At 35.0% G+C, this 15,238-nt stretch overlaps 2 protein-coding genes across 3 annotated transcripts in view; both read right to left on the bottom strand.

Annotated features, from left to right (window-relative positions):
* Window positions 1-15,238, bottom strand: part of LOC125645914 (lipase maturation factor 2-like) — a 43,056-nt gene that overhangs the window by 26,945 nt on the left and 873 nt on the right. For both annotated transcript variants that reach the window (XM_048871920.2, XM_048871919.2), the window contains exons 2-7: window positions 10,250-10,303; window positions 9,700-9,902; window positions 9,247-9,275; window positions 8,902-9,092; window positions 8,676-8,701; window positions 4,470-4,622 (exon numbers count right to left, since the gene is read on the bottom strand). In XM_048871920.2, the coding sequence (XP_048727877.2) occupies window positions 4,470-4,622; window positions 8,676-8,701; window positions 8,902-9,092; window positions 9,247-9,275; window positions 9,700-9,902; window positions 10,250-10,303 (656 nt within the window). The remainder of the gene's footprint in view (window positions 1-4,469; window positions 4,623-8,675; window positions 8,702-8,901; window positions 9,093-9,246; window positions 9,276-9,699; window positions 9,903-10,249; window positions 10,304-15,238) is intronic.
* On the bottom strand, window positions 125-3,536 carry LOC130046963 (uncharacterized). Its single transcript, XM_056140832.1, has 2 exons — window positions 3,062-3,536; window positions 125-2,967 (listed from the first exon to the last, which is right to left on the bottom strand). Exon 2 carries the CDS (start codon window positions 1,051-1,053, stop codon window positions 397-399), a length of 657 nt encoding a protein of 218 aa, XP_055996807.1. The 5' UTR covers window positions 1,054-2,967; window positions 3,062-3,536; the 3' UTR covers window positions 125-396.

Below are 15,238 nucleotides of genomic sequence, written 5' to 3'. Positions count from 1 at the left end.
TACAATCTACACGGTGAACATTTCATTTTGCCGTCCGAGACATTGCAAGTATTTTAAAAACACACTCCAGTTCTTTGATGTTACATGAAATAAGCTTTCTGTAAGTATTGCATATAGTAGTACATGTCCCCTACTAGCCCCAAATTAAGCCATTTGCATAATATTCTGATGTCTACAGTTTATGCATAATAAAGATAAACAGTAGAATTTGAGAAGTCTATACATTTTGCCGGGACTGACCATGTCTAGTCTGGACTCTCCTTTTGAGTTTTTTTTAAATTTCAATACTGAAAGCATATCAACATCTATCTGCAAATGAAGATGTCTGTATCATTGCGTCAAACAACCCTTCATTCATATCCTCAGCCTTGAGTTGTGTTGCTGTGTTAGGAACAGTTACCTCATCTTCAGTATTCTGATAGGTACCTCATCTTCAGTATTCTGAACAATGAGTTGTGTTGCTGAGTTAGGAACAGTTACCTCATCTTCAGTATTCTGAACAATGAGTTGTATTGCTGTGTTAGGTAACTCATCTTCAGTATTCTGAACAATGAGTTGTATTGCTGTGTTAGGAACAGTTACCTCATCTTCAGTATTCTGAACAATGAGTTGTGTTGCTGTGTTAGGAACAGTTACCTCATCTTCAGTATTCTGAACAATGAGTTGTATTGCTGTGTTAGGAACAGTTACCTCATCTTCAGTATTCTGAACAATGAGTTGTGTTGCTGTGTCAGGTACCTCATCTTCAGTATTCTGAATAATGAGTTGTGTTGTTGTGTTAGGAACAGTTACCTCATCTTCAGTATTCTGAACAATGAGTTGTGTTGCTGTGTTAGGAACAGTTACCTCATCTTCAGTATTCTGAACAATGAGTTGTGTTGCTGTGTTAGGAACAGTTACCTCATCTTCAGTATTCTGAACAATGAGTTGTGTTGCTGTGTTAGGAACAGTTACCTCATCTTCAGTATTCTGAACAATGAGTTGTGTTGCTGTGTTAGGAACAGTTACCTCATCTTCAGTATTCTGAACAATGAAGCATACAAAGATCAACATTTTCACCACTACCTAGTGTCTTCAGGTATCACACAGGTAAGTATTTTCACTATGCATTACTATGTAGGGACATGAAATCATTAAAAATCAGTTTGTTAAATTCAGGAGAAATAAATCAGTCAGAAATGTTCCACGTTACCTGCTGACACCAGAAAAATAACACCCTATATGACAATTTCTCATTTTTTCACTTGCAAACAAAACTACCCTCATTTCACATGTTTGTAAACAGTCTTAGCTACCAACATTAAATAATTCCTTAGTAAAAGATTGATTATTTCACGAAATTTCCTAATCAGAGGTACAAATATTAAGAAAAAAAGATAAGGGAGAAATTATAAAAATTGAGCAGGGAATTTTTTTTAAATCTATAATATATTTTAAATATATAGAACTACAACTGACGAAATTCATTGTCACCATGTGGTGTTTAAATCTCTTATGTGTTGAAAAATTTATAATTGTATATTTTTGGATGAGTGCTGGGTAGGTATAATGTTTTTCATACCAAGAAATATCATAATTTCCATCTCTTGTAAATAGATGCAGTGAATCAGACGAACTCAATTACAAATTGGTATGCCTTAAATTATATAGCCTCACACAATAAAAAATACAGAGAATTAGACACAGTACAAGAATTAATTCAATCAAGCAACTGAATCAAATTCAGTTGTTAGAATAATTCTACTGTGATGAAAGTGAAACCTAATGTATATCCACTCATTCCATAACCACATATCAAATTTCAGATTCCTAAGTTAAGGCATTGTAGGGAAAAGTCCGGAAAACTACATTAAGCGCAAAGTCCCATAAATCTTGTAAAAATCAGTCCCCTGTTAACATATACATGATATATTAGTAAAGTACATACCATATGTTAACATAAGTTAATTAAAGCATAGTGGGAAAAAAGTCAGGAAAGCTATATTTGGCACATAGTCCCATGAACACGTGCTCAAGCTGGGTTTCGCTATTTTTACCAATGACAACTTTTTCTTTCAAAAGTGCTGAAAAGATATTCAAAAAGTTGTGATAATCATTATTACCATTAATTGCATGCAGTCCACATGATATAGAGCTGAAGCATCTAAGAACAATTAAATCATTTCTCCATCAGAGGAATGGACCACTGAGTTCTTTAGTGAGATTTATGTGTTGTTTTTATGCTATTAACCGTTTCTTTCTGAAAATCTTACCAATATGATAAACAAATGACAGTGAACAACAAATCTGTATATCTCAAATGAGGTATTCAATCAATGCAAGGAAGAGTAGAGTTTTCTTTTTACATTTTAGATAAATGATACATCAGATATACAATTGTAAATCAATAGACTGATAGTTCATATCCTCTAATTCGATACAAAATGTCAGACAGTGTATAATAAAATTTAATGCTATTTAATTCTATTAAGAGTTATCTCCCCTTACTCAAAAAGGGGGGGGGGGGGGGGGGGGGGGGGGAATTTAATCTGATAATGCCAATTCAGTGTCTACGTGCTCTCTAATTTGCATTACAGATTATTGAAACAATCATTCATTGCATCTTTTCATGTTGAATTAATTAGGCAATATATTCTAAAATGTCTAGGTGGTAGGAGAATCATTTTCTATATTAATGCCCTTTACTGAAATACCAGGGTTTTTATATCAATGACGTAGATGTGTAAGTTCCATCTTGCAGATACATAGCGGCTTTCAAACAAGAATTGTGTTAATCCGTTCCGATGATTGGACTTGTTACAGTAGATATTGTGGCAACTCACACTTACATGGAGGAAAACGGTCCAATATTTAGTTATCCACTCTAATATTAAGTTATCCACTCCTAGAAAAAGTTGACTTTAATTGTGTTATCCCCTGTGCTGACATATTCAGTCAGTTAAAACTTAATACCCTGTACAGTGTCACCTAGGTATATTCAGTCAGTTAAAACTTAATACCCTGTACAGTGTCACCTAGGTATATTCAGTCAGTTAAAACTTAACACCCTGTACAGTGTCACCTAGGTATATTCAGTCAGTTAAAACTTAACACCCTGTACAGTGTCACCTAGGTATATTCAGTCAGTTAAAACTTAATACCCTGTACAGTGTCACCTAGGTATATCGCCAGCTTTTGTTATCCCCTGTGCTGACATATTCAGTCAGTTAAAACTTAATACCCTGTACAATGTCACCTAGGTATATTCAGTCAGTTAAAACTTAATACCCTGTACAGTGTCACCTAGGTATATTCAGTCAGTTAAAACTTAACACCCTGTACAGTGTCACCTAGGTATATTCAGTCAGTTAAAACTTAATACCCTGTACAGTGTCACCTAGGTATATCGCCAGCTTTTGTTATCCCCTGTGCTGACATATTCAGTCAGTTAAAACTTAATACCCTGTACAGTGTCACCTAGGTATATTCAGTCAGTTAAAACTTAATACCCTGTACAGTGTCACCTAGGTATATTCAGTCAGTTAAAACTTAATACCCTGTACAGTGTCACCTAGGTATATTCAGTCAGTTAAAACTTAACACCCTGTACAGTGTCACCTAGGTATATTCAGTCAGTTAAAACTTAATACCCTGTACAGTGTCACCTAGGTATATCGCCAGCTTTTGTTATCCCCTGTGCTGACATATTCAGTCAGTTAAAACTTAATACCCTGTACAGTGTCCCCTAGGTATATCGCCAGCTTTTGCCCCAGCCTATGAAATATTCTGAAGTTATATATATCGAGGGTGGCATTATAAAGCGTTTTGCCATTTTAGTTCATCAATCTTTTTTTTAAAAAGTGGCTATTCAAAATATAGATTATTGTCCTTTTATTATCATCCACATATGCCAAGGTAAGTATGCATGAAATTGTTTTGCTTTAGTTCTTGTAACTTCTGTTAAATAGTGGGATGCTCTGTGCTTGTGAATTTGCAAAACATGTAAATATCTGTACAACCATTTCATTCGTGTCATGGTTAGCTGAATACGTTGTCTTGAGTGGATGACATACACATTTAATGGCTGTAACTTTTTCTAGAATACAGAAATATGACTTTACACACGTAAATACAATAAAAGTCACATGTTACACGAGATACAGTAGCTGAGGGTAGTTTAGTTTCTCTGTTGTTTATGGGCAATTCTACTGGACAATTTCAGAGACAATTTTGAAATGATTATATTCAAAGTATTATTGCAATTGGTTGTTTTCATTGTTATTGGGGAACGCATAAAGGTAATATGACCTTTTTGTACCCGAAAACAGGTGGCAGATGACGATAGACGAGTTTGGCGTTATATCAGGAGTTTTTTTAGTGTGTATGGAAATCTGTTCTATACATTTAGATGGCGGTAACAGGGAATGGCAATACAAAGAGTGGCTATAAACCGAGGTGACACTCAGGATATGACACGCCTCATTACTTACCTGTGTATAAAATGCAAACATCCTCATGGACTTAACGGGGGAGAAGAACAATAAAGGTATGGGTATTTCTATCAGGTAGGTGGCTACACAGCTAAGTTTCAGGAACCACTTAGGTAAGTGATGCCAAAACCAAGCCAATGCTGTGGGGATACACTGCAAGGAAAATAAAAATTGTTATCACATTTTTAATCAAGTCATATTACATCGTGTTTATACATTTCAACAATTTTACCAACATCACCATGAAGGTAGTAGGTACTCAGCCAAGAATTATAAACAACACCATCATCATTAAGTACACGACATCAAACTCAGTCTATCAAAGGACATAGTATGGTTTCCTGTGCATAAAACACTCATTCATATACTAGTTACACATACATTTTGAAGATTTATTATTCTCCTGGATTAATGTTAAAAATACCCCCAAATGGCACAATGGATGATGGAAAATAAGTGAATTTGTTCTCATTATCCCCCTCTCAAAATAGAAACAAGATGTGTTTGTGAAACACAAATGCCCCCGATAATGGCCAATTCCGAAGATGGCAAAGGTCACAAGGATAAATATCTTGGTACCAGTAGAAAGATCTTGTCACAAGAAATGCTCATGTACAATATGAAAACTCTAATATTTACCATTTAGAAGTTATGACCAATGTAAATTTTTCAAAAAGTAGGTCAAATGTCAAGGTCAAAAGGTTTAGTACCAACGGAAAGGTCTTGTCACAAGGAATACTCATGTGAAATATCAAAGCTCTACCACTTACTGTTCAAGAGTTATAAGGAATGTTAAAATTTTCAAAAAGTAGATCAAACTCCAAGGCCAAGGTCACTGGGTCAAAAATGTTGGTACCCATGGAAAGGTCTCGTCACAAGGAATACTCATGTGAAATATCAAAGCTCTAGCACTTACTGTTCAAAAGTTATTAGCAAGGTTAAAGTTTCAGAAAGAATGACAGACAGGACAAAAACAATATGCCCCCGATCTTCAGGGCATAAAAATATCTTTAACTTACTTGACTGTCAAAAATTCACAATCAAAATGACAGGTGCTATTATCATGATTATTCAAATAAGATATACATAAAGTTTTAATCAAATCTGTTTATTGGTGTTATATAAAGATATACTTTCTACCCATGGGTAGTCCATATATATGATATGGTGACTGTAGGTGGAAAGGATAACGCTTTAGAGCCCGGAAACCATATTGCTACTTCGATGTCCAGTGCGCTTGACCTTCGACCTTCTGACCCCAAAATCGATAGGGAACATCTTCATCCCATGGGTAGTCCATATATATGATATGGTGACGGTAGGTGGAAAGGATAATGCTTTAGAGCCCAGAAACCATATTGCTACTTCGATGTCCAGTGCGCTTGACCTTTGACCTTTTGACCCCAAAATCGATAGGGAACATCTTCATCCCATGGGTAGTCCATATGTATGATATGCTGACTTTAGGTGGAAAGGATAACGCTTTAGAGCCCGGAAACCATATTGCTACTTCGATGTCCAGTGCGCTTGACCTTCGGACCCCAAAATCGATAGGGAACATCTTCATCCCATGGGTAGTCCATATTTATGATATGGTGACTGTAGGTGGAAAGGATAATGCTTTAGAGCCTGGAAACCATTGCGTCTACAGACGGATGGATGGACGGACAGACAGACGGACAACCCGATTTCAGTATACCCCCCCCCCCCCCACAACTTGTTGCGGGGGATGGTATAATAAAAAATACAGGATATGTGTAATTAAAGTCATGGTGTTGGAAATTATGAATTTTGCCAAATTGCAACTTTTGTGTAAAATCATGAAAAAATGAGAGTACTGCAAATGGTACATCATATGCCTGTCAGACAGTGATGACAAAACAGTGCAATATCTATTCATGAGAAAAAGTTTAGGAATCATTTAGCCCTAAAGTAGGTCACAGTGCACCAATTAAGCAGAAATACAAAGTGAATCTGTATTTCTCTGAGAGGAAGGCTGTGACTACATTTCAGGGCAATACCTGTATCCATAAAAAAAAATCTGGAAGACTGTTTGACCTACTTTTAGCCCTAAAGTAATCCAGCTGAAATGCAAACTGAACTTGTATTCCTCAGAGAGGAAGCTTGTGACTAAATTTCAGGGCAATATCTGTATCCGTTATGAAAAAAATCCAGAAAACTGTTTGACCTACTTTTCGCCCTAAAGTAGGTCACAGCGTATGCATCAATTCAGCTGAAATGCAAACTAAACTAGCACAGTGGAACCCCGTTATTACGTCCCCCCTTTATTACGTTAGTCCGCATATTACGTTGGAATTTCAAAGCACAAAACCATTTCTTAACAAACCTATATAAAATAGACCTCGTTATTACGTTGTCCCAAGATGCCGGGACTCGGTATTGCATTGTAAAAATTCCGACAAAAACATAATAAACCCCTAATTATTCAATAGTGATTCTCAAAATAATAAGTCATTCACACCTTGGCTGCCCAAGCAGTCACCATGTAAATTTCCTGGTCTGTTAGGGGATTTGAGACGCTTGACTGATCACGCTTTGATAGATCTAGTGACATCAATACAGGTGAATACCCTGTATCGAAGCCAGTGATAAGCAATTAAATGATGTTTATTTAGAAATTGTACTCAATAAAATTTTCTTCATTTTTCATATTTTGATGATCAAAGAAATAATAATTTCTCAACCATATGCATGTTTAGCATCGTGTGATTGTTTTCGATATTAAAACTCTATTTACGGACAGCATGTACAGTGTAGGACAAAATTTATCGTATCACAGTTGAAACAGCTTGGATAAAGGCTTGGACATAGTTACAATGTAGGTGAGAGAAGGTAGTGTTCAATTAAAACAATTGTCAGTTATTTCGACATAATAGTTTGGGTGTTGTTAGATTTCGTCCATAAATACGCCGATCAAACTGCTCAGTGTTATCAGCCGATTTGTGCAAGGCATTCAGCTCAGTGAACATTTTAAAATCCCTTGATATCTTTTTTTGATGTGCACGTGATTTTAGTACCATCATTTAGAGTTATAAATGTGATCTTAATATTAGTGCTTTATTTTTTAAAAGTGGATTGCGTTTGTTCTCCGTGTTTATCGTTGGTGAAAAAAGTGTGCAAGTGTTGGATATCGCGTGCATTTTGTGTCGTCGTTTTGTTGGTTTGTTTTGGGATGGGATTTATTAAATTGTGTTTTGTATCGTGTAGTAGAGATATAACTTAAGAAAAACGATGTTTTGTTATTTTTTGTTTTATGTACAAATGTTGAATACGAACCGGAACAATTTATATGAACGCATTATGTTAAAGTTGAACAAAATGGCGGAGACGAAAGCAGATCTGCAATGCTTATCAAAGCATCCTTATTTATCCTACACAAGAAATAAAGAAAAGGGATGAAAACATGAAGAATTACAGACATTTAAGATAAGATGTAAATAAATCAAGTGTCATAGTCTTTAAAACAAAGACAGTATAGATATGTTCACACACACGCCTTCACGGAGTATCAACGGAAGATATACAGTTTCCAAATGATATTTTTAATGGATTTCACTGGGAACGTTTAATACGTTGACCCCGGTATTACGTTATTTTATCGTGACAAAATGGAAAACGTAATAACGGGGTTCCACTGTATTTCTCCATGAGGAAACTTGTGACTAAATTTCAGGGCAATATCTGTATCCGTAATGAAAAAAGTCTGAAAATCTGTTTGACCCACTTTTAGCCCTAAAGTAAGTCATGGTACACCAATCCATCTGAAATGCAAACTCACTCTTATGCTTCTTGAGGGAGAAATTGTGACCAATTTTCAATGTTGTACATGCACCTTTATGGAAAAAAGTCCGGGAAAACATGATCTTGGACAGACACATGGAAGAACAGCACCATAGCATAATATGTCCAGTTTGAAAACATGATCTACAGAGAGCCAGCTTAATGCCTTTATCCAGACGGGTGAGGAATTTTAAAAGGAAAAAGAATCTTTTATGATTTTGATTTTATATCAATTTGAAAATTTGTGATGTGTTTTTAAAAAATAAAATTAAGACATGTAAAGAGGAATTATTGTTTCTGATGTACATGTTCTTTTGAACACAGTCAACACAAGTGTTTGTTTCCTGTGCAATGAATCTGAAGGAATATCATATCAAAACATTTGTAGAATCTAGTAAATCGTACCTGAGATTCAAAATGGACTGCAAGAGCTGAAATGCAAAAAAGAAATATCTTATCAATGTTACCTAACATAGATTTATTTTGAAATATAACCATACATATTATTCTTTTTCAAATCTGTAACTTGAATACCTAAGATGTACTGCATTCATGGTGTATATATTTGTGTATGCTAAATCAGAAATGGATATATTCTGTAATTCCACACAATTATAACCTCTGCTTTTACCTGTGAGTCCCCACCAAGTGGGGCATCCACTAGTAAGCTTCACCACCCCTGACGCAAACATTAGTCTAAAGAGGAGCCATCGCACCAGCCACATGGTGATTTTGTCATGGTGATGATGAGATGAGAAAAACTGCATGTTAAGGGGTGCCACCAGAATTGTAAGGAATCCAGTCTCCAACAAAAGGATATCCCTGTAAAGCATTCAGACAATGTTAAAGAATTTCTATGAATAATGATATCTAAATGTATCCGATAGGTTTCTCTTTGTTTAGAGTATCATCATGAACTTTTTATGGTGTATCAAAAGTCCAAAAGCAATACATTAGATTTTAAGCTTCCACTCACCATTGAAACCATAAGAATGTCTGGCCAACCTAAAAACAATATACATGTGTAGTGAAAAAAAATTCACAAAAGTCCAAATGCATGAACTTGATTTTTCCTTCAACTGATTTTGGGTATCACATCATGAAATAGTCTAGGTAAGTCTTTCCATTTGAAAGCACAATATTTGACATTTAATAGAATAAGAAATTCACTACAAATCCACCCTTTACATTATAATGACCTTTGTATGACCATAAAGGTCATATAAGTTAACCTTCGATCATTAAAACAAAAACACCACAAAGCAGAGCATCCACTCCAGGCATATCTATAAATGCAACATTGAACCTGGTGCTGATTTTAGCGTAACACACACGATCACTCCATCCAACACACACACACATCATCACATGACCATACTCCCCATCCTACTCCATTGTGAAAAGATACCGGAGAACCTGTTGTTCATACTTGATAAAGAGAGAGATACATCATCCACAACAGGGTAAAGGAGACCATGTCTCTGGCAGTGGTGAACACCACACAGCAGAAAGAGATCAGGATTCCCAGGATGCAAAGCACATCCATCCCAGTCTCAATGTCCAAGCCCAGTTTCGGCATCAACCGCAATAAAGTGGGCTGACCCTCCAGAAGCTCTTCCCATGATGAGATCTCTAGGAAATAAATATGAAATGTGTTGTCACTCAATTGGATTTTAAGATTTTCCTAGAATCTTAAATGTATCGATTTTAAGATTTTCCTAAAATTTTAAACGTATATTGATATGGGAAATTCAAATCTAACAATGGTTGTTTTGTGATCTTAGATGCAAAGTAGTTTTTGATCTGCATCTGTTTTTCATCTTCAAAACCACTCCAACTATACGTTTCACTTTGATATATGGATAAAGATCAGTAAGAAGTGGTCAACAGCATTATAACTCCCAGTTCTCTCTTACAGTGCGAGTAATCTAAAAATCAGAAATAAACATGTAACAAACTTGAGATTTATATCTACTTACCATTGGAATTAATAGCAAGCTTAGCTGGCAAAATACCATTATCACCATATAAACCTAAAAGAAAATGCAACAACTTCATCAATCTATTAAAATATCTATCAAATTCAAGAAGCTTAGTCCACAGTGCTCACCTGACTTCAGAACCTAAAACTACTATTTTGCTATATATAGTGATACCGATATAGATAGTGGATGGAGGGTCATTATCAATGGTCAGCCATGACCGAAGGAGGCCTGCTGCAGTGATACTGTAAACCCACTTTTATTGGAGTACGAGGTTCACAGGAACTTCGTCGCTGTAAAACAATCCTTTAACGTCTTCCACATTTCTTTAAAATTATCTCAAAACAATTTTTTTTTGTCGCAAACCAGTTTATCACTGGTAAATTGTGAAATAAAGTCATCACAAAGCTGGTTTACAATACCTAGATCAAAGTCAGCCTTTACATATCTTACGTCGGCACCCCAAGTCTGAAGCATGTGGGACTTTGTGTCATAGCTTTATCACACATTGTCCACAATAACAGCAGCTTGTTTACTTCTGAACTGTAGAGAAATTCTGATTGCTACTTTTTCAAACTGTGAAAAGTTTCTCTAGCATCATATGATAAAATACTGATTTGTGTCACCAACTGAATATGTATAATCATTGCAAAGAAATCCCTCCCATAAAAATAACAAATAATCAATAAAAATATTTTATATCATGGTACAGCTTTATAATTGGAATTTCATTTGGAATGGAATTTTTTTTATGGTGTTTTCAATAGGGAATTGGGTTTTATTTGAGCCCCTAAAAACTGACTGATAAAATCACCAGTTGCATGTGTGATTTACTATGTAGTGGAAACAGTAATCTAGTATGCAGCTCAGACACAATGGTTAACTTTGCACAGTTTTTAGTCTTAGAAAGTGCAACTATAATTGTGGATCTGACTCAATCCAGGCCCTGGGGGTCATAATTTAATCAAACCTGAATCGAATCTACAATTGAAGAGGTCAATCTTTATTTTCATTTGAAACACTCTTGAGAGAGATTCTTATAGATTTCTTCTATATATTTTTATGTAAAACTTGTCCAAGTGGTCATGGTTTGAAGAAATTATAATTTATACTATGGTATACATGTGTCCAGAAACTTTTATTTTACATTTGGCTTTTCTGATTTGGTGGCAATTTTCCTTGAAAAGGAGCATGGCTTTTCATTAAACTTGAATCCCCTTTACCCAAGGGTACTTTGTGCTAATTGTGTAGTGGTTCTGCAGATGGAAGTTGAAAATGTGAAGAGTTTATGATGGATTCGTTATGTGGCTCAGGCCTGAATCTCTTGAAAAAATCTAAAGATAAATCTGATATTTTACTCAAAATAAAAACCTTAAGTTTGAGATTTTCTCGAGAAATCCCAGCCAGATGAGCTAATATACAGTACACACATCCTTGGCATATTTGTTCCTCATTCAAAGAAAATTATCTCGTACCGATTGGGTTTTCTCTGCCTTTGATGATCATATGCGACAGATCCATCATGTAAGCATTTAATTACACAATATCAATTACCTTTACCAATAAGTGTTATACACCCTGAAAATGGCCACATTTCAACTTCTATTTTCTACTGCATTACATCTGAGATCAATACTTTTAGCTTGAAATAAATAATTACAAACATTGAAGCCAATTTTCTCATCTGTGGCTAATATCCAGTAAGAGATAGATGTGCCGCAACACTCACCTGAATTAGCTGGCTCTTGCATACATATGAACTTTACACCTCTTACATGTAACTTGTTCCATCTTATGGCTTCTACTATAGCTTATGATTGGAAAATAGGAAAGATGGACTTGAAATTCTAAGTTCAAAAGGGGCACAACTCCAACAAAAATTATTGAATCAGAATTTCCTGGGAATATGCACATCTACTCAGTGTGTCCTAATTAACTACCAAGTTTCACAAAATTCTGTTGAGTGGTCTCAGAGGAGTTGCGCCGACAATAAAAAGGGACTGACAGGCGGGTCAAAAACATTATGCCCTTCGCAACGGAGTTGCGTGGGGTATAAGTATGCAGTACTAATTAAAACAGTATTGTTACATAGTTTTGTTGCACATTTAAGATATTAACTTAATTAATAAGTTCTCTAACAAACACAGGAGCTTTATCAATCTACATACACTTGGTTTGATATAAAAATGGAACATTTTAAAATATTTTTTTTCAGTTTCTTATACAAAGAGCATTTTAAAATAAAGTGAAACTCATAGATCTTCAATATTATTTAAGGTATTCAATGTATAATGACCATATTTCATATCTAAGAAATGGATGGTGGAATATATGTACTCATGGTATCATTTTGAAGGGTCCTTCAAATAAAAATAATCCACCATAGGAATTTTCAAAATTTTGTTTACTGCCCGATTTATTTCACCTCGAATTTAACATTGAAGTATATGGAAAAAGCATGTTTAATTACAATATTTTAAAAACAAATTATATTTTCATAATTATCTCTTGGTAGAAAGTTACATATACTTTCTTTCTATGAAAATATGAAATAAGATTAATTATTGACCATACACATTTTTAGAAAATTAGATTTTTCTTATTTTTACAAAAGGCAGACAACTCTTCCAAAAAGTCTTAAGTGCAAAAAGGTCAGCTTCTAATCATTTACCAGTCATGTGAATTTCATCTGTTTCACTTTCATCATTATTTGATAATAAACTTTTATGTTGATCTTAATCCTTCAAAATTGTTCATTATCCTTTCATTATACATGGAATACCTTAATTTCAATATTTGCAAATCCTGTCCAAATGTCATTTCTGGGAACATTAGTATGTCTACCAGTTTCTTTGGTTGTGGTTGAGCTATATGGACCCTAGATATTGGCTTGGAGAGCTAAGTGGGTAGAGCACCTGACTAGAAATGCAGGGATCTTGGAATTGGTCCAGCCAAAAATTGTCTTCTGTCCTGTCCTGGTGCCATTGACCAACCTTGGACTTGCAGGTGAATGTCCTACAAGGGGAAAAGAATCTGGGTTGTGTGTCTTTGGGGGATTGAAAACAATTAAATTTATGCTGTATGGACCGTGAATGTCAGCCTGGATAGTTCAGTGGTTAGAACACCTGACTAGTAATGCAGGGGTGTGATGGTACATGTTGTTCCATTCATCACTCAGGGCTCGAAATTAACATATGCCCGTCAGTCTGTGACTGGTTAAAAGTCTGGCGGACTGACTTAACATTTGTTTCAGTCAGTCCGATGGGACTGGTTAATTTTCTAAAGCATCATTTTGGAAAATATACTTATGAAATTTTATACACACATTTGGCATGCTTCGATCTGTAGATATAACAGACGAATCGGATTGGTAAATAGAAATCCCCTATTTAAGTGTTACAATATTATCTGAGGCATATTGAGTTCAATTCATTCTAATAACATTAACAAAATATATATGTTTAATTATTTCTGGAAAACTGTTGGACTGGTAAATTTTTCTGCGGACTGGTTGAAATTATACCCCATCAGTCCGGCTGGACTGGAGACTTTAAAAGTAAGCTTCAAGCCCTGTCACTGGTACATATTGTTGAAATAGCCAAAACGCCACAAAATATTTTTTGTACATGTTTATACTTTGAACAAACCACCAACACTGTTCTTATTAGAGTTTATAACAAATTTTAAGAATTTTAATGAAAAGAGAATTTCTATTGTTTTTTAAAAACTGTCCACAACCCTGTGCACAATGAATCATCTACTAGGTAAACATGATGAGTTTACATTGTGGAATCTGATGACCTATCCATTATAATTCAATTGATCCTCTTCACTTTTATTCTATGTTGAATATAGGATAATTGTTGCTTACAACAACTTAATAAAACCCTAAACATTTGACCAAATCTGATTCAAAATTCTTCCTAAGGAACATATCTTAAAAGTACTTTTTGTTTAAAATGTAGTATATATGGAGTACAAGGATGAAATTTTTTCACTTAATGAAATAATGTTTTCATGTTTTTAATGCTCCACCTGCTTACAAATGTAGCAGTCAGATGTGTTCAATCATCGATGGCAAGATAGCTCAATTGGTAGAACACCTCACTAGAAATTTACGGGGTCCTGATTTGAATCTCAGTCTGGTCCGTTGTATTAAAATTTTCTTCTTTCCAGTTACATTTGGTGCCATGACCACCCCTGGACTTGCAGGTGAAATTAAGTCCAGCCGGGAGGCAAAAAAAATAAGGGTTGTGCGTCTTTGAGGGCGAAGACAATTTAAGGAGGAAGGCATGTAGCTGTCAGATAAGTGGTCATATAGCTTAGTTAGTAGAGTATAGATTCCGGGGGGCCCCAGGGATTGAAATCAACTTTTTTCACTACTAGTAAATTTTAGCTAGTGGATTTTTTTCCAACTAGCAAAATTGAGCTTTTACTAGCATTTTTCAATATGATTGCTTTTTACAGGAACTTAAGAAAACAAGCATGCCTCTACATCAAATTATATGAAAATAAAGTGCAATAATAAAAATAAGATCGAAAGTTCATTTAATATTTAACGAATTATCAGACAACATATCATTGATGCATGGTGAGGGGCATAGGGTACAATTGAGCGGCATACTTGCTGACCAAAGATTTATCACCCATTTACCACATCATGTGGTTTAAAAACTGTTAGCGTCAATTCAAAATATTTGGAGATTTCAGTTTTTAAAAATCTAATTGAAAAACGCACTACAAATAACTCAAAGTGTTTGACTATAGATATCACAGGACACCGCCTGAAACGGTGATATTAACACCTTCGTGTGTTGAGAAATCACGGACAAGATCATCATGATTATTATTGAAATCAGACGTCTCTGAGACGCCAAAGTATGCTTTAAGTATTTTGAAATCACTGACTGAGATGACTTTGGCCTTAGTTATTTAAAATTATTTGATCCACATTTACTTTATCAATGCATTTATAATCATTCTGTA

This window comes from Ostrea edulis, chromosome 6 (assembly GCF_947568905.1).
Source record: "Ostrea edulis chromosome 6, xbOstEdul1.1, whole genome shotgun sequence".
Taxonomy (NCBI): Eukaryota; Metazoa; Mollusca; class Bivalvia; order Ostreida; family Ostreidae; genus Ostrea; species Ostrea edulis.
This window is presented reverse-complemented; position numbering and strand designations above follow the sequence as displayed.

What these genes read in the sequence shown, in the direction of transcription:
- LOC130046963 (XM_056140832.1), bottom strand. Translation starts at nt 1,053, where the DNA reads ATGTTGATCTTTGTATGCTTCATTGTTCAGAATACTGAAGATGAGGTA.